Raw genomic sequence first — 25230 nt, forward strand, 5'->3', positions numbered from 1 at the left:
ATTGATTACAGAGCTGGTGATAAGCGCCTTTATATGGCCGAGAATGTGAATAACGAACTACACACGCTATTTTTCACCGTAATTGGCGAGGAGCTTACGACTTGGCAGAGAGGAGACATGAGGTCATTCGAATGCATCTTGATCGGAAGAGAGCCGTGAACGTGGGCTTCGTTGCAAGCTTGTCCTGTAATTATAAAACACAAAAACTGCAGCAAAAAGCTTTTTTGTCATTGCCAATGCAAGTATATTATTAGGCTCCAAAGGTTCTAAAGCACGAGCTGGAACAGAAATTTCTTAAGCAAACCACCGCTGCGCAAAACCTACGCAGCGTCATGAAGCTGCTTACATATGGCGTACATATTTCTAAATGTGGTGTTTCTCGCCTGATAAGTCGGGCTCACTTGAAGTAGTGGTTCAAAAAGATGTACTTGGTCGTTGAGGTCTTCAATTGAGATCCGGAAAAGGCAGATATAGTGTGGCAGATTGCGTTGATGATGATGTTGATGACGCCTTAAATATGACTCATACCTACTCAGAGGAATCGGCCGAAACGTGCAGCCGTACGTCACTAGAATAACAAAATGATTCCGAAATAATAATAATAAAGTTAAATCTGCCTATTTACCTTAATTTAACTATACAAAAGACACTAAGACAACATTGTATGGGATTAAAATAACGTTGGAGTGTTTTAATAGACGCATTCTGCCCGAAACCCACAACGACGGCACAATCGCTGCCAGCATAAAAATTCGCGTAAATTGTTGGCACACCAAGAAAAATTATGCGAACTGCATCTCACACATCAAAGTTTTTTTTTTGTTGACAATAAGCTAACCTCGGAATTTATACATTGCACTTCATGAGCAGCTTTTACTCGGGAGTCGTTTCTAGAAATAAGATCCGAGGAAGCGAACACGCATTACTGCCTTCTATTATAAAAGTTTGATATGTCTATCCTCGACTAATACGTTCTAAAATAGTGGAAATGTGGGCTGTTTGGTTGACGGCCTTAAGGTCGTAAAGCACGGAGGCAAGAAGCGCGAAACGAAGAATTGCATGACACACTAAGCGTGAACAGAAATTTACTCTACCGTAATTTGACGGGCACATACATGGACTAAGGATCCATTTTGTACTTTACATGTTGTTCATAATTTTGTATCGTGCGTCTGCACTACGCCACCTTAATCTCATGTCGCATACACCTCTTCGAAAACCAGACTCTGTGGTTAAAACTCACTTTATGTCGCACTCTGGTTAGGCAGCTCATTTGAGTGGTCTCATATATACTGTATGACAGTGAATAACTCTTGCACACACGTGACAAATAGCTGTCGTTATTATGACCACTTGAGATGTCTAAGGGCAGGACAAAAGAGAAACCAGTCATCTCTTTTCCTCCTAAGCACTCAGCTACGCAACAACACGATGCTGACCTAGAGTATTGCGAATGACACAATTGTTATACCGTGCTGCTCAACGAGTACAAAGCAACGACGACATAACAAAGCACACTGGTTGTCAGAACGTCAGAGCTGTTTAGCAATAGTTATGTGAGAAGCAGCAAAAAAAAGCGATGTCAAACGCAACATAAATGCTGGCAGTGTGGGGACACGTTTGTCAAGAGAAAAGTCACAGCTTTGCCTCAAAGATGAAGCAATGAACGCGATAGAAACAAATGGAAAGGTCACGCGCAGAATGGCAAGCAGATAGAAACGTGCCCCGCATTTCTCACGCACAAATAACGCACGAAACGTACTCACAGGTACAGGTGAATGTGAATCAGGGTCTCAGTAGTTACTTTTCTTTGTCTGAAAACCGCGCTCTTTTTGCAAACGGATACTGTGCATGATTGCAGTGGCCTTTGTGCGCCTGGTAACTATACAACAGAATCGTTCTGTTGAAAGCCAGAGGGCAGCCAAGACATACGATCCTTCTCGCCGCGAGATAAAGGGGCGTGAGTGAGCATCCACCTGTGGGACAAAATACGCTTGGGAAATTAGAGCGCGCACCTCCGCGCGCCATTGCGCCATCTTGCTGGTAATGCTGAAAACACGATAGTTCCCACCCTTCTCCGAGATGCCCATCACCAGTGGTATAGTGGTAGATATAAATAGCTTGCTGTTTGACCATAAAAGAACGTGCTTTTCCGTGGCTCAGTAATAAAGAGAAAGAAAAGCTTCTCCGTGGCTCAGTGATTAACGCCTCGCATTCATGACTCGGAGGTCCCCCGTTCGAATCCGCGCGCCGGAATCTTTTACAGGATTTTTTTCTTTCCTGCGTTTTCTTATGTATAGAAACGTATACATGTAGGACAAGTGATGGTGATGCTGATGCCGATGCCGGCGGCAAGATTGAGCCGAGAGTTTGAGTATAATAAATATAATTGCTATCGCCATTCAAACAAAATGTGTGAAATGTCTCGCAACACGAATGGCATGTCTGTTAAGTTTGTCGTACTGCAGTTTCAAGCTTGAAAAATCTTGCTAAAGTCACTTTCTACATGAAAAGGTCATTAGCTGAATTATATAGGTAAATATTTGTACTATTTCGGTTTTTGTTCCTAAAAACATATGTGCACAAATAAAGAAATGATTGCTAAAAAAGCTTGTATGACTATCAATGCATGATTGAGCGTAATTTGAATTTTGCGCTCTTTCGATAGCCCGAACAAGCTCACCGACTCAGTGCATAGTGCTCGCCAGCAGAGCCATCTCACCGGGCTACTATATCATTCGTGGCGAACATCCGTAATTTCTAACGAAGTGTCACAGGTAGCCAGAAAGAACTTGACCACACTTGCTCTGGCGAATGTTGGAGAAATTCTTTCACATGAGCATATCACCTTTTTTCTCTCTGAATGCGCTTAGCGTGTAGTGCACAATTTAACCAGCGAGACGTTCCTATGCTCTGTGAAGTTCGACGGTTTGGTTAGGCGATGTCTTATTGTAGTATTCCACCGCTTACTGTGCATCTTTGACGAATGTGACAACTATCCATATTTGCAGGATTTTACATTTGCGAGTAGTACGAGTCATATAACCGTGGAGTCATCTCCACGGTTGGATCGTACCCTAAAGTCAAAGTTTCCTTATGCCGCACTAACACTTGTTATGCTTCTTTTCTGCCACAAACAGGCAGTGACTAGAACCACCTGTTTCTTCCGTCGCTGCGATCAGAGAACCTGCCGCCTTCAAAGCTTCAATCATTAACATATTGTTCAACCACTCCTCTCTGTAATGCTGTCGGGCCCTGAGATTATGAAAATAAATAAAATAAATGAAGAAGTGCAGCCTCAGCTGGTCACGACAGGGGCTTAAGCAAAGATACAACCAAGAAATATGGTCCTCATAATTTGAGTGGGATTCAGTATTCAGCGCTACAGTTCATCGTCAAGTAAAAAATAAGAGGCTGAAAATCGACTATGTACATTTTGAAACGGTTTATTAAAGTCCTTTTTATCGAGAATTTTCGGCTTTAGCTTGGTCTTGAAGTAGATGGTCTAATGCTTGTGCAGGGGACCTTGGTGGGCTTGATTAGAACTTTCTACCACAAAATTTGACTAAGTTGTGAAACAGCTTAATGTTGATGTGCATAGCGACATCGTTTTACAGGCTACGCGGCAAGCAACTGCACATCTTTGAAACGTCCATAGGCACGATGAAACTCTGTCCCTTGACACCGCACTGTCTTTCTAACTCGGTGAGGTGACAAAGGTACTTGAAGGGGATTCGGAGTGAGATTAACCGCTCTTCGACGAGATTTGCCTCGCCGATTGATGTGGTTTCGGCGGGTACCAGACGACGTTCATCACCTTGTCCCGCACAAGCATTCTGTTGCACGTCCAACACAAGTCAAACTCGGCGTGCTCATCCGCACTAGGGAACGCTTTCTTGAGCACTCTGACTGCGAGTTCTTGTTTTCCCTTGTTGCGAATACCACTGATGTGAGACCAATCGGTCTTTAAGCAGATTGTACTGCATACGCAGCATCTATGTATGAAAGTGCACTCGGTAATTGAGAGTCTTTTGGCACCGATGTTGAGGTGAGGTTGCCCAATTCGTCGTTTTACAGCCGCTTCACGGGCTCGGTCCAACTGCATTTCTTGGACCAAGGGCTGCATCTATTTTTCCGAAAGCCCGGCGTGCCGCATGCTGCGCTCGAACGCCTCCCGTTCGCGCAGGACTTCATTACCCACATGCTGAAGCCGATGAGGATAACTTTCGGCGTGCGATTCTAGCAGTGCTTTGCGGCTGCATGCTCCTTTTGAGCCTTGATCTCGCTTGATCTCGCTAGTAGCTTTCACGGAGGTGTGAAGTGGGCGAAAAGAGCGTCAGCCAGGCCTCACCACACAGTCTGTTGCAATGCGTCAGCGCGTGGCTTTTCGATGTGGCGCCACACCTTCTTTTTATGGAGAGAGCGCGCCCGGCTACGCGAAGTGGCGTCTCTCTCCACGAGGACAGGGCGTGTCACCGCGTCGAAAAAATCACGCACTGACACGCTGCAACCAAAATATTTGCTACAGAAATAATGCGAAGCATTTCTCAGCGAACTTCAGCGACATCTATCTATCTATCTATCTATCTATCTATCTATCTATCTATCTATCTATCTATCTATCTATCTATCTATCTATCTATCTATCTATCTATCTATCTATCTATCTATCTATCTATCTATCTATCTATCCATCTATCTATCTATCTATCTGTCTGTCTGTCTGTCTGTCTGTCTGTCTGTCTATCTATCTATCTATCTATCTATCTATCTATCTATCTATCTATCTATCTATCTATCTATCTATCTATCTATCTATCTATCTATCTGTCTGTCTGTCTGTCTGTCTGTCTGTCTGTCTGTCTGTCTATCTATCTATCTATCTATCTATCTATCTATCTATCTATCTATCTATCTATCTATCTATCTATCTATCTATCTATCTATCTATCTACCTATCTATCTATCTATCTATCTATCTGTCTATCTATCTATCTATCTATCTATCTATCTATCTATCTATCTATCTGTCTGTCTGTCTGCCTGTCTGTCTGTCTATCTATCTATCTATCTATCTATCTATCTATCTATCTATCTATCTATCTATCTATCTATCTATCTATCTATCTATCTATCTATCTATTTATCTATCTATGACTCTTAGCTCTCTTAGCCGTTTGATGATCGCATCTATACCAAAATTCCAAAATTGATATGGCATAACATGACTGTATTACGGGCATAATTGACTGCACATAACATGAAAAACATGACAGATATATCATGAATGGAATGATTTCCATGTCGTGGTTTTGGTGCTCTTGCGGTGGTTTCGTTCCAATTACATATTGCAAATCTGGTATGGTATGGCATGACTGCATGGCGAACATAAGTGACAGGCTTCAACAATGATGTGCATGTCGTGTAAGTCATGACTACACGTCATACGCTGATGGTGCGCTCACGGTCGTTTCGCTAGCTTCATAGCCTCGCTGCGATGGTCTAGTGGTTAAAGTACTCGGCTGCTGACCCGTAGGTCACCGGATCGAATGCCGGCTACGGCGGCTGCACTTTCGACGGAGACGAAAATGCTGTAGGCCCGTGGGCTCAGGTTTGGGTGCACGTAAAAGTAGCCAGGTGCTCTAAATTTCCGAAGCTCTCTACTACGGAGTCTCTCATAATCATAGAGTGGTTTTGGGACGTTAAACACCACGTATCAATCTTTCGCTAGCTTCACATATACCTAGTTTGGTATTACCTGGCGTCAATAGATGACGCAGGCATATGACTGGTGCAAGCATGATATTCACGATGTGCGTGGCACTTGTACATGGCTACATGCTATGCTCATAGTACGCTCACGCCTGTTTCGCTAGCTTGATATATACCGTATTGGGTATTGCGTGACGTGAATAGATGACTAAGGTAAATGACACGTCCAAACATGATAATCATTGCGTGTGTGTCTAGTAAGAGCATGACTACATGCTACGCTCATAGTGCGCTCGCGGCCGTTTCGCTAGCATCATATATACCAAGGTTGTTATTATGTGACGTGAATGGATGACTAAGTTATATACTTGTGTCAATATGATAATCATGACATGCGAGTCACGTAGGAATATGACTATATGCCACGCTTACGATGCGCTCGCGGACGTTACGCTAGCTTAACCTATACCAAATTTGGTATGACGTGACGGGAATGTGCGACGAAGGTAAGGGACACGTTTAAAAATGATTATTATGATATGCGTATCAAGTAAAAAATCACCACATGCTATGCTTATAGCGCGCTCGCATTCGTTTCACTAGCTTCACATATACCAAGTTTGGTATTAGGTGAACTGAGTGAACGACGAACATAAATGACACGCGAAAACATAATAATCAAGACACGAAAGGCACAATTCACGTGCCCGCCACTGCTGCTGCTGGTATCGCAAACGTTAGTAGTACCATGGTTTTGCGACTATAAGCAATATACGTGCATCCTATGTAGATACCTGAGAGCGCATAATATTTCTATTTGTGTTTACTGTGAACTACATCCATGCACCTCGTAAAGTTGTGCTGATTTTAGGTGACATATCAAGCTTTCTCATTCGTGCTTCGCATATCACCGATTCCCACTGTACGTATGTAAGATCTGCCATTTTTTTTTGTCATCAACCAACGAATCAATGATGCGTGACGTTTCCAGACAATTTTGCTACAGTGTATTTAAGCTGGTTCATGTCTTTGGTAGAAAATAGACGTCTGGTTTCTTCTACTTTCGGGACTGTACTCATCCTCTGCTTAGAACAGTTCTACAAGTGAATTTCTCTGATGCTTCACCAAGTTTGCTGTTTACTAATTTTGCTTCTCCTCCCTATTGTACGGATGCATTCCCAAAGTATACGAATCAATGCATTTTAAGAAAGTTAGATTTTCTACTCTTTGCTTATTATGTTGCTAAAGTAAGTATATGTATAATAACAATCACAATACGTAATTTCTCACATGAGTGCACCACACGCCATAAATTAGATAGCTTGGACATCACGTGTTTTTACGCGTGACGAAAACACCCATTTCGCCAATATCGCAGACATTTTTCTACGAATTGCACACAAAAACAGTATACCCAGTTGTTGAGGCCTGGTTAAGCGGCTACGACTTCTTTGTATCCTCAATTATTTGCCGCCTCTGTGAAGTTTCACAATAATCAGAAATTTTTGTGTTACTTTAAAGGGCGGTACACTCATTTGGGACGTCCTCAAAGGAGCTAATAAAAAAATTTGATTCAAATTCTCATAGCATACGTTTACACTTGCCACCCAAAAGCAAGCCATGTTATGCCTGTGTACATGGTGTAGTTAATGGGCCTGCACAATTCATTGAAAAAAAACTGGAACGTTAGACTAGCATAAGTGTCCCGCCGCGTTGGTCTAGTGGCTATGGTACTTGGCTGCTGACCCGCAGGTCATGGGTTCGAATCCCGGCTGCGGCGGCTGCACTTCCGATGAAGGCGGAAATGTACGCCCGTGTGCTCAGATTTGGGTGCAAGTTAAGGAACTCCAGGTGGTCGAAATAATCGGAGCCCTTCACTACGGCGTCTCTCATAATCATATGGTGGTTCTGGGACGTTAAACCCCCATATCAATCAATCAAGACTAGCATATGTGGAACTATTAGTGTTATTGCGGTCACATTCCGCACAATTGACTATACAGCTACGATAATTTCATGAACAACTACAGTTCAAGCAGGAGTGGTATTCGCTGTTCTTGAAATCCACTGCCCTGATATGCTTTTGAAAGAGACATTTCTAAGCACGACAGGTTTAGCTTCCCGTCTTTAGAGCGCGTGCTAATGTAGAGATTTCCTTGCATGTCCTACACCGAACGGCACAGTGTGTGCAGTTACTCCTAGTGCTATATCACAATCGACCATTATCATGCACTTTTCTTCTCTTTCTTTCCATTTTCCCCTTACCCCAGCCCCGCCGTGGTGGTCTAGTGGCTATGGTACTCGGCTGCTGACTTGCCGGTCGCGGTATCGAATCCCGGCTGCAGCGGCTGCATTTCCGATGGAGGCAGAAATTCTGTAGGGCCGTGTGCTGAGATTCGGGTGCACGTTAAAGAACATCGGGTGATCGAATTTTTAGGAGTCGTCCACTACGGCGTCATTCACAATCCCATGGTGGTTTTGGGACGTTAAACTTCACACATCATCATCCCCTTACCCCATGCGGAGGAGAAGGCTATAGAAACCCACTTTCAAAGTCAACCTCTCCTCCTTCTTCTCATTAAAACTTCCTTCTTAGAACAGAGTGCTGTATAAAATTTGCTTTCCTACACTTTTCGCACAATATAGAGGTCGCCTTGAATATTTCGTACTATATATGTTTATACATGAAACCCCAATGTAATAAGTACCAAGAAGAAAAAGTGTGGTTCTGTGGTTGAACACACGCTTGCCACACAGTGGCCAATCTGGGTTCAATTTTCAGTTAAATCCAAAGAATATTATTATTTATTGCATTGGGATATTTTTCTAGTTTTAGGTCACGGGCAAGATGATTTTTCGCTCACATGCAGGCAACGAGGCTGTCACCGAAGCCCCGCCGCAATTTCTGCGTAACGCTATCGCGCTAACATCGTTGAACTACGCTCACCAGGGAGATCTTTTCCTTGAACTGTTTGATGATTGCTTCCACAGAAACTCCAGTCACCTTGTTCTTGCGAGCAGCTTTCTCGAGTTCTTCACTTGCTTGGTCGTATTTTCCCATTGCAAGGAGCCATCGGGGAGATTCGGGAATAAAACTGAAAGAGAGCATGATGTCTGGTAAACACGGGGACATGCTCATCGCAGCATGAGGAGTGTTTTTTAGGTGATGCAATATTTTATTGAGGGCATGCGGCAGAATCTGCAGTTTTATCTCTTGGGCTGGATTACTGGAAAATGTGTATACGTTGGCGGCACTGCAACTGTGAATACAGAACTGACAGATAGCAATACTTTCCTAATTATGTTTTCAGTGAGGTGCTTTACGCGCCTTTGCTGATTTACCAACTGTAGTTAAAGTGTGAAAGGTGGAAAGGTTATGCCTCTATTCAAAAAATCGATTCTCAGGATAATGCATTGTTTAGGTACTTTCAAAGAATACACGACAAAGCTTACTAGCTCCGCAGTTAGTTCAAGATTTCTACTCCAAAAGCAACACTTCGGAAAATCAGTACGCGCCACGAAAAGGCACAATTTAGCCGCAAGTTTTTCGGTGCTACATTGCTTTAGCATATTGTTCATGGGAATTTTACTGCACATGTTCATTCAAGTAACTGGAATTCGAAGGTCACAGATTGCATAGCGGCAGCGGCAAGTTAGTTTTTCATCGGCTTTTCTTTTTCTCATTAACAGAACAATTGTTGTAATTAACATCCTCTTTATAATTTTGTCTGTTATATTGGACGGTTAGAATACATTTGAGACTTTTGCAACAGCGCGCACTACCGTGAGTTTTAAAGTTCTAAGACAAGGTGTAACTTTCTTTTGGGATCACTGATGGGCACTTTTGATGAACAAGCGATAAATCTTCAAACTAAAATGGCCGCGTCTTCGACGATTATGTCACCTTGACTCTTGTTATGTATAGGTTAATATTGTTACGACTGATAACCTTGCCGAAAACACCTGTGCCAAAAGAAACTCGAATCAAGGCCAATAACTTCAGCTATGGGTTCCCAGGTAGATAAAAAAAGCCCTATAAACGCTGACCAGTAAAATTGTTCACCATTCTAATTTACCTGACAGACCCCAAGCTTTCTTCATTGCAGACTCACAAATCAGAAGTAGTGTTCAATGCAATATTGTGTGAAAGCAACTCTTAGCATATCTTATCAGCAGCTTTTTCCCAAAATCTTTGAATATAATAATTAATGATCCTTTAGGCATGAAAAATTCTTTTAATATATTTTTTCCTCAGCGATAACCATTCACAGGTCAACATTTTTCCGTGGACGTCGAACATCTTTATTACTCGATAGCGCACGATGAGCTATTCTGTAGTGTGATGACGTGCATCGGATTGCATTTACGCAATGCTGCTGGGGGCCCTCACAAATATTTTTGTCCTTTTTTGAATTTTCCTTATATGTGCAATGTTCTTTAAGAAAATGAGAAAATAAGCAATAAGAAAATAAGAAATAAGGAAACAAGAGACACCCGACGTTTGTAGAATGCAGCGTTAGTGTGGTCTTCAGGATTCGTCTCCCTTATAAAAAACTGTTGTGTCTGTATGGTCATTGTGTTAACAGCTCCTAAAGGACATGAACAGTCTTTGCCGACTGGCACAGTCAAGCTCAAGGCTGAAAAAATGAAAATGTAGAGCATTGCCTAAGCTTAGCCTTATAATATAGGAGAGCCGTGCCACTACTCGGAAATAATCGGAAGCATTCTTTACACAGTTTTTGGGTTCGCAGTGCATTAGTTCGCTTGCTTAACCTTGCTTGGTGTTGAACTTTCTGTTTTGGAAGCGTTATTCTGGGTGCGCTTCGTATATCAAGTTGTGGTTGTTGTTGTGCATGGGGGAAACTACGTACAATGCTGTGCACAGGGTGGACACAGCTCAGCGTGTGATCACATTACAGTCAGCGCGGTGGGGCATGATATCGAAGTGGCGCAGTAATACGAATGCGCGGCTCTTCATGTACACCAGACAAGAAAAAGCAGCACAAGGCTACTTTGAGCGGCGCACTCGAGCGCTGTAGCTAGTGACGTAAAATGTCTTCTGTGTGTTTGTAACGTCTGGCGTGGCAGGCCAGGGGAGTGAGTCTTCTTTGTCGCGAAAGGGTGCGCTTCCCTAAGAACCGATCCTCGGGAGACGATAATCCTCGCTCGCTGGATTGCGTGCCGACCGATTGTGCCCTCGCGATCTCCGACATCAGCGTAGCTTTGGCCGACTGGGCTCGCCCTACGTCATCTCCTGACGCCGACCTCCGCCGACAGTGTAGCTCTGACCGACTGGACTTCCTCTACGCTATCTCCTGACGTCGACAGGAGCTCTCGCAAGTGGTGCCCCGTCCTCGAACTCCTGGGACCGTGTTTCCATCTTTCCTATCTCTCCTATCCCCTCGATATGTCGTCGCTCTCTGGCATACTGTTTCTCTCTCTCTACACGTTTATACCTATTCTTTTAATCCCTCCTCACCCCCATCACTTGTGAGCTACTGTTCAGGTGTCGCTTGCTGAAGCAGACAGTTACAGGGCTCACTTTGTTCTTCCTTTCTCTCTTAGAACCACTTTGAAGACGATAATTCCGGCGTAAGGACGCCCATTCTCGTAAGAAATCCATGGTCAGTCCCCGCTTTTAACAACCAGCTATGTGGTCCTCGGCCAGCAGAGTGCCGGCGGATGACGTGAGGACATCCGGTATATCGACACCCATTCATCTGGATTAGTGTCCACGGGACGGCTGTCACGCTGGAGCGTAGTCAACTCGCAGTAATGGTATGGGCCCGCAGCCGTAACGACATTACCATCGTGTGCGTTCATGCAGTTCGCGGAACATCGTGTGCAGGCCGGTCCTTTTGTCTTTCTCTCTCCGACCGAGAGGTCGAGTGCTTGAATAAGAGAGCGAGAGGAGAGGACTACAACAAGTGTCTTAGTCTGTCTAATAAACGAACTGATGTGTTTTGGTTGGCTGTGAAGAGAATTGGAAAGGGCAACCGAGGGTTTAAAACCTGGTATCTGTTTCCTCTCGGTCGTTCTGGTCACAGCAAAGAGTGCTCTGCACTATCGGCTCTGCCGAGGCAACGTGTGACGGTTCCAACGGTGAAGAGTCTTGTAAATTTGTACATACGTTCTTATACATAAAGTCGTGTTATTGCAATGTATCGAAAGGCGCTGGTCTACATCCTTTACAAGCAGCAGCAGCCCCGACAAGACAAGACGGACACCATGCAACCAGCCTTGCACTCCCACCTATAGCAACAACAGCTACGCAGCTGAGAGAGCTCTGCTCAAGGGAACAGAGAGCGTGGGTAGAACGTTGACTTTTACTGTTGCAGTCAGATAAGATCGAGACGACGACGACAAGGAACGCTCTGCGCACCAAGGAGTTCGTCGTGTGGCGGAGAACACGCAGTACCAAAAACCAAGACATCGGCTGTTCTAATGAAGAAGCGAGCCACCCTGCTAAGGAGGCTGTGGTGCGGCAGCCATCAGTTTCAGTTTCAGTTTATTTTAGCAATCTTTTTCAGCAATCATATTAATAAAGTACAGTGATTCAATGTTTTCATACAATGGCAATGGTCAACACAAAACAAAATGTAAATGAGATTAAAAAGTGAAAAAGATGCAAGAACAGGATATAAAGGCTGCTAAAAAGCAGCTTGACGGGATTCCTGACCTTGAGCAGATTGGCCGCAGAAACGTGGTGATGTAAAAATGAAATAAAATACAAGCAAGTAAAAGAGAAAAAGTGCAAGAACGCATAAAACAAGCAAGTGAAATTTCAACAAATTTAGCAGAAAACTTCAACGGCAGACATAATGTAAAATCACAAACACTGAAAGAATCCGGCATAATATGGGAGAACAGAGAAGAATTACAAAATAACATAATTTATATATATAAGAAACACTACCTTGAAACAGTATGCCTAACGAAAACACAAATACATGAAACAGTTCATGTTTGTACATATACATACGAAAAGGCACAAATGCACTTCTATTCAAACGAGTTATCAAAGTGAATATGATATTATAAAATAATACATAGTGAAAATGAACTCGAAAAAAATTGATCACATTCTCAGACTCTCTGGGGTTGCTAATTAAATATTCTTTTCACTGCTTGTTTGTCAGCGTATCAGGCGTAATACCTTTGTTGTTTAGGTGATTCAAAAAGTTTGGCATGATATGCTTAGGACTTTTAAGGCTGTAATTCGTTCGCCAAAACGGTATTTGCCATGTGTCTCTTTTCCTTATGTTGTAAAGTGTTGCGGGTGACTCTTTGAGCTGACACAGTGTCAGAAAATTGGTTTTACTTTTCAAACCATGTTTGTATTTAGCAAAGAGATTGAAATTGTACAGTTGTTCTACTTGGAGCGCATTATATGTTGTAAATATTGTTGATGTATGAGCGTCGTATGGAACACCTGCGATATGTCGTATTGCCTTCTTCTGTAGCCTGATCAAGTTTTATTTGTACTTTTGCGTGGTGTTTCCCCAGACGAGGGTACAGTAATTGATGTGCGAGTGAAATAAAGCATTATAATTGAGGAGTTTAACATTTGGAGAAACTATATCTCGGAATTTTGAAAGCACTCCACATGCCTTGACAAGCTTTTTGGCAACATCATACACATGGGAATCCCAGTTTTAGTCTTCACTGAAAGTGACCCCCAAGATTTTAACGTCTTGTACAATCCCAATTGTTTTGTCACCGAGGTGTAAGTCTAAGCTAGAATGTATTTTTTATTAGTTGGTTTGAATAGAACAGCTTTTGTTTTAGCAGCATTGGTAACAAGAGTATTCACTTCACTCCATTTCTGTAGCTTTTCTGGCGCGTCGTGAGCTAGTATACTAAGATTAGATACGTCGTTGGATTGGAGGAGCAAGGTTGTGGTATCAGCGTAAACTGAAAATTTGACGTTCTCGCTAACTCTTACTATGTCGTTTACGTAGATGTTAAATAACACGGGGCCTAACACACTTCCCTGCGGAACACCGGTGTTTATGTCTAATAGCGAAGAACTTTTATCTTTAATGCTTACACATTGCTTTCTATTCCCTAGATAAGATTTGACGAGATTTAGGGCTACACCCCGCTAGGAGTTGCGGTAGGAGATGGAGAGACTGTCGCAGATGATGGGTGGAAGCTCTCGGCGGAGTGGACTTGAGTTCGGCTGGCGGGATCCATATAGCGAACTGAGACGCTACTCGAAAGTCCTCACGGGGTGTTACCCATAATTCCAACAGAGGCTGAAGCACCAGTGTGGTTTGAGTCCGTGGAGAGTGCCCTAGAAGTATACGAGGTACCAGGAGAGTTTTGAGGACGTTTGGTTTTCCAGTTGGTAGCGGATAGAGTCCCTTTTTTGTCCACGTGAATGAACCCAATGGAGCATAAAGATTACAATGTAATCAAGCAAATGGGGCTGGACGAGCTCAATTCTTGGGCTGGGAAATTTCTAAGAAGATTCTTGGGGTCGGGAAAGCGTGCGAACGAAGGGTGGAGACCTTTTTCGACACGTTTAGAAAGCTACCTCCACTGTTACCTTGAGGCAAGGCGTGTTTCGACATTCGAGGGCCTGGTTAAGCTTTTGGTTGCCGACTAATAAAAGAAAAATTTGTCGGAGGAGGCCGTGTGGTATGTGACACTCCAAGAAGGAATAACGTGGATGAGTGTCCCAGAGATATCCGCGTTGCTGCGAACGTTTGAGGAAGCGCAGGGTGCGAACAGCGCTGTGACACACGCGAATCAAAAGCCAGCGGAAGCGCACCACGTGAGCGAAGATAGAGCTGAGAATGAGACAGTGAAGAGTAGCGGGGCCGGATAAAGCCTAGGCGCACAAGGAAAACGTCAATCCAGGACATGCTACTGTTGCGGTAGCACTGGGCACCGAAAATTAAATTGCCCTCAGCGCCAGAAACAGCCGACTGAAGGGGTTCCGGGCGCTGAGAGCGAGAGCTTAGTGGCACACGTTTCGATGGGAGAGCTGGTGGTAGCGCACAGCGACTTTATTGCCGTGTCCCTCGGCTGTAAGGACGCATATAGGAGTGGTTTTGGACGCGGGGTGGAGATCACTGTGTTGCGGGAGAGCGCGATCCCACCGGAGATGGTGAAGCCGCAGGGCATCGTTAACTTAACATCTGCGTTCGATGATACAGTGAAGGCGAAGCGCGTGGCGGTCCTGTTGACGATGTCTAGCGAAAGTGGCGTTGGCATTGATCTGAAGGGGATGGTTCTCACGCTTTGCTCGTTAACTGGCCGACTGACAGCACGATCGAATTGCCTGCTGTCAGAAAAAGCGTGGAAATCACTTAAACATGAGTGCGCTTCCGAGAGCATATTTGAAGGTGCGGAGGAGACTGGTGGCACAGAGCTGACGCCGAAAAGTGGGCCGTTGAACACGGCCAAAGTGCGGGAAATAGAAGCCGAGAGCCCTGAAAACCAGGGGGAAACCACGACTAGAAAGGGTGTAATGCCCCAGGTTTTTGTGAGTAACGGAGACGACGACAAACACCAGGGCAGCCGCGCGTCGCCCGACGGATCGCAAGTGGCGGGCAGGGAAGATACAGGCGCACCCGAGGAGTTCCGCGAAAAGGAGCATGCCGAGGTAAAACCGCAGATAGCCGAGGAGGGCGCGGAAGCGGAAGAAATTGAGTGACAACGCGACCGTTTGCGCGTGGCACAGAGGCTGGCAGAGCCTCAAGAGCTGGGGGACGCGAGTGAATTGCGCTTTTGTTGCCCAAAAGTTGGGTCAGTTGCCATATCATTCGAGCAAGGCGTGGAATTTAGCGATGTTGAGGATGAACTGCGACCGACAGCAGCGTGTGCTGTGGGTACTTGCCCAGTCTCCGATCAGATGGCCGATACCGAAAAAATAAGACCACGACCGAGACTACGACCGAGTGCGCGAGATGTTTAGTGAAAACGGAGTGCCGTTCGGTGGCCAACCCAATGCGACTTCGGTGCGCCAACCGAAAACTCGTGAAGAAGAGAGATTAACTGGAAAGAGCTTGCATCCCCACAGAATCGCAATGGGGGAAGTCGGGAGACTTCTCGAGTGGGAACAGTGTTGCGTGGAGTTTCATTTTTAAAGCTACTTAAGGCGTGTTGCAGGTTTCCCTTGTCGGGCGCCTGACGGTGAGGAGATTGCGGTTGTCAAAGGGTTGAGAGTGCCAACCATACGGATGGAGCTGATAAAATTTCAGGGATCGTGTGGACACTACCTAAGCTGTGAGCTAAAGTACGCGGAGGTAGCTCGGCCGTTTTTTGAGCTAATGGGAGAGCAGGTTGAGAACAAGCTTGCGTAGGTGGATGAAGCGTCTCGGCGGCATGGAGCCACACTGTGTGAGGCAGCGCCATTGATAAGAGTAGATCCTGAAAAGCCATATTGGCTCGTAGGGAACTTGTCCATGGCCACCTCTGAGGTCTACCTGTCGCGGCGGGCGAAAAGCGACGCTCAGGCGTCGATCGCGTTTGCATGGCACGGGTTTTCTCCAACTCAATGCCGCGATTCCTCACCAGTCAGCTAGAATTCGGGAGCGTTCAGTTTCTGGCCCTTCAGCGCACTGATGACCATGGTCTGTAGCCCCCCCCCCCCTCACTATTGTTGCCGACGCATGCACACTGTCGAAAGCACCTAATGGTCGCTCGGGAAATGGCAGCGGTGTCTCAGGGCCCGTTGAGACACTAGAGGACTAGGCACGTGGCGGAAACTCCATTAGTTAGGAGTGACGTGCGGGAACCTCGATAGACTTTAACAGCAACATGCGTTGAAATGTATGTGTCTCAGTGAAGTGTATTTTTTCTTGTGCGTGTGTGTAAGCATGCAGGAGTTATGGTATTCGTTGTTTAACTTGAACAGCACCATGTGCTGAAGGGTGTGTGTGTTTCGGGGAAGTGTTTTTGTGCATGTGTATGACAAGAAACATGTATGAGTTGTACAGTTGTACTCGTGTACACTGTGACCCCGTGTCGTTTTTCTTTTCCTTTTTTTTTGCTGCTTTGTTGTGGCGCCCGTTTGTTGGGGCCCCGAGGTTTAAGCAGAAAAATTTAATGCACGCCTTGCAGAGACGCCTGTGGCGTTCAAAGAACTGCGAAGTGCGGCCAGCAGGGTTGGGGATGTTCGGCGCCATCCTTTTATGATGTTGTTTTTCGCGTAGCTGCATTTGAGCTTAGAAGTGTGGCAGCTTGGGCCTAGTTGGTATGGCATGACGATAATTCTCGTGTCTTTCGTGTCCTTTTTGTCTCCGTGTCATTGTTTTGTTCTCGCCCTATAACTATCGTCATGCATTTGAGCGCTAGCGCGAATCTTGGGAAAGGTGTGTAATGTCTGGCGTCGCAGGCCAGAGGGGTGAGTCTTCTTTGTCGCAAAAGAGCGCGCTTCCCTAAGAACTGGTTCTTGGGAGACGATAATCTTGGCGTAAGGACGCCGGTTCTCGTAAGAAGTCCGCCGTCGGTCACCGCTTTTAACAACCAGCTAGGTGGTCCCTGGCCAGCGATGTGCCGGAAGTTGACGTGAGGGCATCCGGTGTATTGACACCCATCCTTCTGGATTAGAGTCCGCGGGACGGCTGTCACGCTGTACAGCGTAGTCAACTCGCAGTAATGGTATGGGCCCGCAACCCTAACGACATTACCATCGTGTGCGTTCATGCAGTTCGCGGAACATCGTGTGCAGGCCGGTCCTTTCGTCTCTCTCTCTCCGACCGAGAGGTCGAGTGCTTGAATAAGAGAGTGAGAGAAGAGGACTACAACAAGTGTATTTAGTCTGTCTAATAAACGGACTGATTTGTTTTGTTTGGCTGTGAGGAGAATTGGCAGGGGCAACTGAGGCGTTAAAACCTGGTTTCCCTTTCCTCGTGGTCGTTTTGGTCGCAGCAAAGAGTGTTCTGCACTATCAGCTCTGCCGAGGCAACATGCGATGATTTCAATGGTGAAGAGTCTTGTAAATTTGTATATAAGTTCCTGTACATAAAGTCGAGTTGTGGCAATTTATCGAAAGGTGCTGGTCTACATACTTTACAAGCAGCAGCAGACACGACAAGACAAGACGGATACCACGCAACCAATCTTCCACTCCTTTCTATAGCAACAGCCACTACGCAGCTGAGAGAGCTCTGCTCAATGGAACAGAGGGAGTGGGTAGAAGGTTGAGTTTTACTGTGTTCGTGTACGCATGCTCCACTACGCTTTGATTCGCGTTCACACCGGTTGCACTATAGCATTATACGCAGAGCATGACAAAGCTGAGCAGTATTCACCCTAACTATGGATGGCACTGTACGTCCTTCTTGTCGATGTATAGATTGAAGCGACGCAGTAAGTTATGTCAACTTATGGTGTAGTGCTTTTTCCTGTTTTCTTTTCTGTAGAGTCCTTCCACGCTAAACAAGCACTGTGGTGCCTCTATGCGTATGTTATTTGTGCGTTCAAACGATCCCTACGACTGAAGTACACTTTTGGTTGGCACTGGTGTGATCGTCCTGAGATATTATTTGATTTCAGATATAGAAGTGTTGAGAATGTTCCGAACCTAAACTCTGAATTATGGTGAATCGGGGACTGGTGAGAAGTTATTTTCAATGAACGCAGAATTTTCGCAAAAAATTAAGCTGCAAAGCAACCTGCAATTTTCAGGAAAAATGAATCCCAAGAACAGAGAGCCCAATCAATAGGTGAACAATTATACGAAATAATATAGCTTTTCAAATAGCTCCTCATAATTTGGCAAGACTTACAGGTGCATCTCTCAGTGCGCAGGATCAGAGTTCCAATATTTTCTCATTGTCATGGCATCATAACTGCGTGAGTGGGTCGTGCTTAGCCCTGGGTACGCTGTGTTATTTTCTTTTTTGTCTCTTTCCACTCTTTCAATAAACAAAAAAGAAAGAAAATGTTTACAAGTCCACATCATTATCCAGCCCTTCTTTTTATTTCAATACTGTGTGGAATGTGGTTAGTTTTATTCCTACCTTCAGATTTCTTTTCGCAACACCTGATAATGTAAAATGCAGAGATAGGCACATGCTATTGGCATCACTGGCTTAGCGTGGATATCAATTAGTGAAGATACGCTAGAGGTCATCGTATAATCGAATGATTGCCACGGATGAACACACAACCACCACCATGAACATCGTGTATGTACTTACAACCAGTTAACGACACTGCCCATGGCAGCAACTGTGATGACACCCTGGAAGATCATCCAGTCTCGAAATAGCCAGGCGAGACCCGTCAATGTCAAGAGTCCTGTCGTCCAACCACCAGTGGAGATTAGAGAGCCCAGCGCCCGGTGTCGTGCAGACAATACTTCCATCGCTGCATCGAAAGTGTAGACATTGCTCAAGTTAATACCTCACACACTCTATATACATATATATAAATATATATATATATATATATATATATATATATATATATATATATATATATATATATATATATATATATATATATATATATATATATATATATATATATATCTTGAATAAACGTGCCTGATAGGGGAAGGAGGGATCTGAGGGTGCTCAAACAACCCTCCTGTGAAAAATTGAGAACAATGCAAGCCTATCTATACCCGCAACTTTAGACACACACATACGAACACACGAACTAAGTTATACAGGTTGCCCCATTTTTCTTTATCCAAAGTTTAAAAATACGCCGACACACGCAACGACAACGCGATCAAAATGATGACGCCATGTTGCTGACTGTTACCTGGAGTGAGTCTGACTGTTTCTGTGTTCTGATTAATTTCCTATTTAGGCCATGTTGATTGACTGACTTTATAGGTAACGAAGAAGGTACAGAAATTCCATTGACAAAGTTGTTCGTTGGTTTGCAAAACGTGCGATTAGACAGTTTCGAGCTTTATCTTGTGTAAATTTTAGTGTTTTTCTGCTAACTACAAATGCCCGTGCTATGAAAAAAAAGTCACAGCTTTGCTACAAAGCTTAAGCCATGAACACAATAGCAACAAATTGGAAGGTCACGTGCAGATTGGCAAGCAGATCGAAACGTGCCCCAAGTTTCTCACGCGCAAAGAACGCACGAAGCATATCCACAGGTACAAAACAACGTGAATAAGTGTCTCGTTGATATGTTGGGTTTAACATCTCAAAACTAAATAAGCGTGTCTGTTGTTACTTTTGTGTGTCTAAAAACTGTGACCTTTTCACAAACGGAGACTGTGCAACTATTGCAGTGACCTTTGTGCACCTGGTAGCTACAAGAGAATTGCCCCACTGCGATGGTCTAGTGGCTAAGGTACTCGGCTACTGACCCGCAGGTCGCGGGATCAAATCCCGGCTGCAGTGGTTGTATTTTTGATGGAGGCGAAAATGCTGTAGGTCAGTGAGCTCAGGTTTGCGTGCACGTTAAATAACCTCCGGCGGGCGAAATTTCTGCAGCCTTCAACTGAGGCGTCTCTCATAATCATATGGTGGTTTTGGGATGCTAAACCCCATGTCTCAATAAATTAAGCAAGTGTACTTAATGTAGGCTTTCTAAAATAGTCTGAAATGGCGAATGTTACGCGTGCTAACGCTCGTTTCTTTGTGGCATACTTCAAGCACCCATTAAGAACCAATGTTACGCTAGCAACCGATCAGGAGATATACATTGAGCCCGATGACGTGTCACGTTATACTCTTGAAGTAGAAGCTCAAGCGTCATCCAAGTTTCCTTCAATATATAGGTTGCCACCCATTCACCAATATTTTCTTTTTATTTATTTATATTATTTATTTGATATTGTACCCCTCGCTTGAAATCATTATAGGGAGGGTGTTGCATAATACATAGTATTCACACAATAAAACAGCATTCAATCGCACACAGGAATAACAGAATAATAGTCATCAACAAGAAAAGAAGAAACAAACAGCAGTGACTTTGCGGATTAAAAATCAGGAAACAAATGCTGGTGACAGAATTTAGCAATTATCACTGCAGAGAAAGCTGTCTGACGCATCTTTAAAGTTGACTGACATCGTTTTTAGCACAACCAAATCGGGTAGGCTATTCCAAATATACCCGCATGGCCAGTTTACAGTAATAAAATTTCAGCTCAACTTTCCTGAACTCACCATTCGGCGTAAGATAGCCCTGTTCTGTCTCTTTCATAAGCTTTATTAATATAACAATAGCCTTCGTGAACATTTTGTTAAACCCCCTCATTCATATTACTCAGAATCAATCATCCACAAAAGAGTCATGTTCCTCAAAGGAGAACCACAACCCATTTTCACGCTTTCATTGTAAGAACTACATCTGAATAGAATCTACTCCCACGATATGCTACCGCAATTACCAACACTGCACGTATTAAGGTTTTTTTTACAACACATGTTTGGCGTTGCTTGATTGCTGCTTCGTGGTATATATATATATATATATATATATATATATATATATATATATATATATATATATATATATATATATATATATATATATATATATATATGTGTGTGTGTGTGTGTGTGTGTGTGTGTGTGTGTGTGTGTGTGTGTGTGTTTATTTAGTTAGGATTGTTTGCTGTTCTTTGCTTGGTTCTTGAACATGTACTACCTGCATTATCGCTACTGCTACATTGTTTTTGTTGACATAGTTTATATATGAAAATTTCTGTATTATTCTGCCAAATATTGAAGTTTCGTTCTTGTATATATTTATCAAGTGTTGTTTCCGGTTTTGACATATAGCATGCCCCTCCCCTCTGTAATGTGAAAACCTTCAGGGTAAAATGAATTGAAAAAAATTGCGTCTGGGAAAAAGGAGTGGCGGAAATCATTCATGCGTGTGAAATAGGGTTGAATAGCTCTGCTATTAATAAGACGATAACTTCGCCTTCCATGTGGCCGCTAATTTCCTCCTACTCGACTAGCTTCTACACTAGCTAAGAAGAGAAGATGTTTGAGGTTCGGAATGGGTCCCCTCGATGACTCGAGTGCACGGTGGCAGCACGAAGGAAGAGCCGCAGTTTGGTGAAGAGACGCTTTATTGCAGCCTCGGGCATCTGCCCGAGTCCAAGCCCGAACCTCCGCTCTCACATTTCAGATTCAAACATCCTCTTTTCAACCCTCGGTTGAACAAAGGGTCTTCACACAAACCAATCACACGTTGGGACTCGCATCATCAAAACCAATCTCAGAATCAGTTTCACAACAGGCAGAAATTGGTAAATATCACGTTATGAAGTAAATCACGAGCGGAGATAGATTCTCCACGTTTCACACTCTCTCCCATGCCAGGCCGTGTATCGGCCGCTCTCTTTCAGTAGCCGTTCTCACGCTCGGGATCCATCAACTTTCTCATTAACGTCGCTTCGTAGAAGCTTTTGTAAGCGCGGAGATTACACTGTCGGACCCTGTGCGCTGACCAGGTGTGTATGCGACAGCGAGGCGCCCCGCCATCCTAACAACACTCGGTAATTACGCATAGCGGGGGAGCATAAGCTCGTGTCCGTGCCGCCACTATGTCTCGCTCAGCCCAGTGGTCACGTCCCCACGTCAATCTCAATGGCTCGCGTGCATGCCAACAATGACTGAAACTCAGAGGGCGGCACCTGGCCTGCTTTTTGCCAGATTGTCTTCCGAGTAAACCTTTCCCTTCTATTCCCAAACGTGGGTGACCTTGACGGCTCCGCTCGTGAACCGTGTACACGAAGGAGTCTCCTTCATTTCCCGTGCGCAGGTCTCCCGCGTTCACCTTCGCCGAACCGATCAACTTTCTTAGCTGACGGGTCGGGAACTGGCTCCGCGCTCTGCATCAGCCGCAATAATTGCGCTACACACAAGACGCCACCAAAGGTTACCTCATGCTAACTCATCCCCCCTCAAGAGTGTTACTACATACTCGATGTCCAGTAACGCAATAAAAAAACAAGAAAATTGTTCAAAATAAACTCACTCTTGGTGCGCGCATATGCGTGAGCCGATTTTCACTTCAATCTCAACAGGATAACGTTCGCGTCCATCTGCGAAATAGACACAGTGACTCTCTCGTAATGCACACCAATGAAGAGTGCACTCAGAATGAAATCCACAGCGCCAGTCATTTAGCATTAGCGTGAAACAGGGCACACGCACCGTGCATCTCCTGCGGCTATTGTCTTTTAAATTCCCCACACCACAAGGTAGTTGTCCCAACACGTGAGACCCACTTCATGCGCCCTCCAGGCTCCGTATGAAGCACTTAAATAGAGTGACGGACCCAGCGCTATAGGTATACCTTAGTCTCAACGGATCACACCAAGAAAAGTATTTAGAATGAACTTACTTCATAAATGGCATTTATTTTATCTACAAAATTATTCCTACAAAACATATCTACTACACATAAAAGCAGTTTTACCATTTAGAGACAAGCTCGTATCTCTACAACTATAACTCAACAAAAAATGCCACGTGCAACAAACAAAACATTTTCACATCACGCTGGAACTATTACTCTCTTCCACCCACTTAACATCACGCATAACACCTAAACGTGCGATGCAAACTCCTGTACAGTCGTTCAAGTCACAGAGACTACTTGAGTGGCAATACAACAACAACGAGAAAAAAACTTAAATATATGAAACAGACTAAACGTCACCTTGCCAGAAAGAGCTACAATCACGCAACCCAGTGATCATCCGAGACGCGAAAGAACACAAGCAGCCTCGTTCAGCATGCCTTCAATACGAACAAGTTATTTTTTCACATTCGCCTCTCATTCAACTGTGGACGCCTCTCGTCTCGACTATCTCAGCCTCTTACTGAAGAATGCGACTGATAGTCCACATTCACCTATCGTTTGGGTGAGGCAACCTATAATTGCCGTTTCCAATGCGTTCGTATAGCTAAAGAAAAAGCTTCACTGGGGTTAGTTGCCGTCAACTCAGAAATCAAACCGAAAGCTTCTCTCAATCAAACGCTACCTGTGCTTCTACGTTTCACGACTGCATGTAAGGCATTCCTGAACCGCCGTTACCGATAAATAACTGGCTTTTCACTAAAAGCCTTTCACAATGTCACCGCTCTTCGGTAACACGCCATACCTGAACACACAAATAAAAACAAAAAAAATGCTTACAAAATTAACTTCTCGCCGTGGCAATCACGTGAAAAAAAAAAGACTGTTTCAGAACATAAGATCAACAACTCAGAACAATGATTACCTTCAACAAATCCGGTAGTTCAATTGTCCAAAGAACTTACGGCTCCACGTCACACTCGAGCCGCACACGCGATGGTCTTGGCCTAACGTCTTTTCCGTTTGAACTGGGAATGAGTAAGACGTACAACCCACTCATTCCACCACCGTTACGCAATGCTAGATGCTTTTTAACGCCCTTTCTTGTTTTCTTTTTTGAGAAGTTACCACCGCAGGAGTTCTAGTGCGCTAACATTTCGTCTCGGCGCGACTCTGGTACCACTGCCTGCCGTGACTGCTTCCCGTCAAACTGCTCCCTACCAGGAACATTGACGTGCGACCCCTTTTTCACCTGACATGCACCGCACACCGGCAAGTGGCTCATCCCATTTCTGTTCTCAAAGGAGACCATTTCTATAGAATGGACCAAGCCGCTCGCTGTCCCCATTGTGACATTCCGCAGCAGAATTGCAACGTTTCAACAGGGCCTGCTCTACACATGACGTGGACTTGGTCATTTGCGGCTCCCTTTCTCGGTCATCTTGTTTCTCCACTGCACACTGCTCGGTGTTAGCACTAGGGCTATAATCTCGATGCGCAAGCTCTGGCTCTCTCATCACTGAATATTGCTCCGATCTAAGTTGCTGTCTTACACAGTTAAGCCTCTTGTCACACTCCTTTCAATCATTGAGGAGATTTTGTCGGTGATGACGAAGACACTCATAATCAGCGGGAGTTTGCAATACTGACACATCAGTAGTTTGCAGATCAGTCACTGCACATCTCAGTTTCGACGGCTAAGCAACGCTCCCTGGCGAGGTTGGGAGACCAAGAGGTACCCACACTAGACGCGCGATAATGCCTTGCCCAAAAGCATCTGCTACCCTTATTTTGCCACTACTCTGACCCAAAATCTCCGTGGCCACCTCATTCTTTCGTACCACCGTGATATCCCCACCAGAGTCAACGCGTGCGAAACATAGCTTGTTTGTCACGAAAACCTTCATCTGCGGATCCCTCATGAGCGAGTTTTTCATAACTGAAGAATGTCGCGACGGTGTGGCTTGGCTCTCAAATGATCGCTTCTTCTGGGAGGCCACACATGAAACCTCGGCTGTATTAGCAGCAGTATCATGAGAAAAATTGTGATCTCTCTGAAAGCGACCCCGTTTTCCGCAGCCAAAACACGTTCCTGATTTGGGGCTGAAATTCTTGGGACGTTAAACCCCACATATCAATCAATTGGGGCTGAAATTCGCGCTAGCCAATGGTTTGTCTCACGGCCCATAACGGAAATTTCTTGGTTCCATACCGCAATAACTGCCCTGCCTGACACTGTCGAAGCTTTCTTCGAAATTGGCGGTTAAA

At 44.6% G+C, this 25230-nt stretch overlaps 1 protein-coding gene across 1 annotated transcript in view; it reads right to left on the reverse strand.

Moving 5' to 3' along the window:
- The window catches only part of LOC119160767 (organic cation transporter protein), a 718234-nt gene that overhangs the window by 144977 nt on the left and 548027 nt on the right, over nt 1-25230 (reverse strand). The window contains exons 7-9 of the mRNA XM_075880997.1: nt 18870-19038; nt 8660-8807; nt 99-184 (exon numbers count right to left, since the gene is read on the reverse strand). Coding sequence (XP_075737112.1) covers nt 99-184; nt 8660-8807; nt 18870-19038 — 403 coding nt within the window. The remainder of the gene's footprint in view (nt 1-98; nt 185-8659; nt 8808-18869; nt 19039-25230) is intronic.

The sequence above is a fragment of the Rhipicephalus microplus genome, chromosome X (assembly GCF_043290135.1).
Source record: "Rhipicephalus microplus isolate Deutch F79 chromosome X, USDA_Rmic, whole genome shotgun sequence".
NCBI lineage: Eukaryota > Metazoa > Arthropoda > Arachnida > Ixodida > Ixodidae > Rhipicephalus > Rhipicephalus microplus.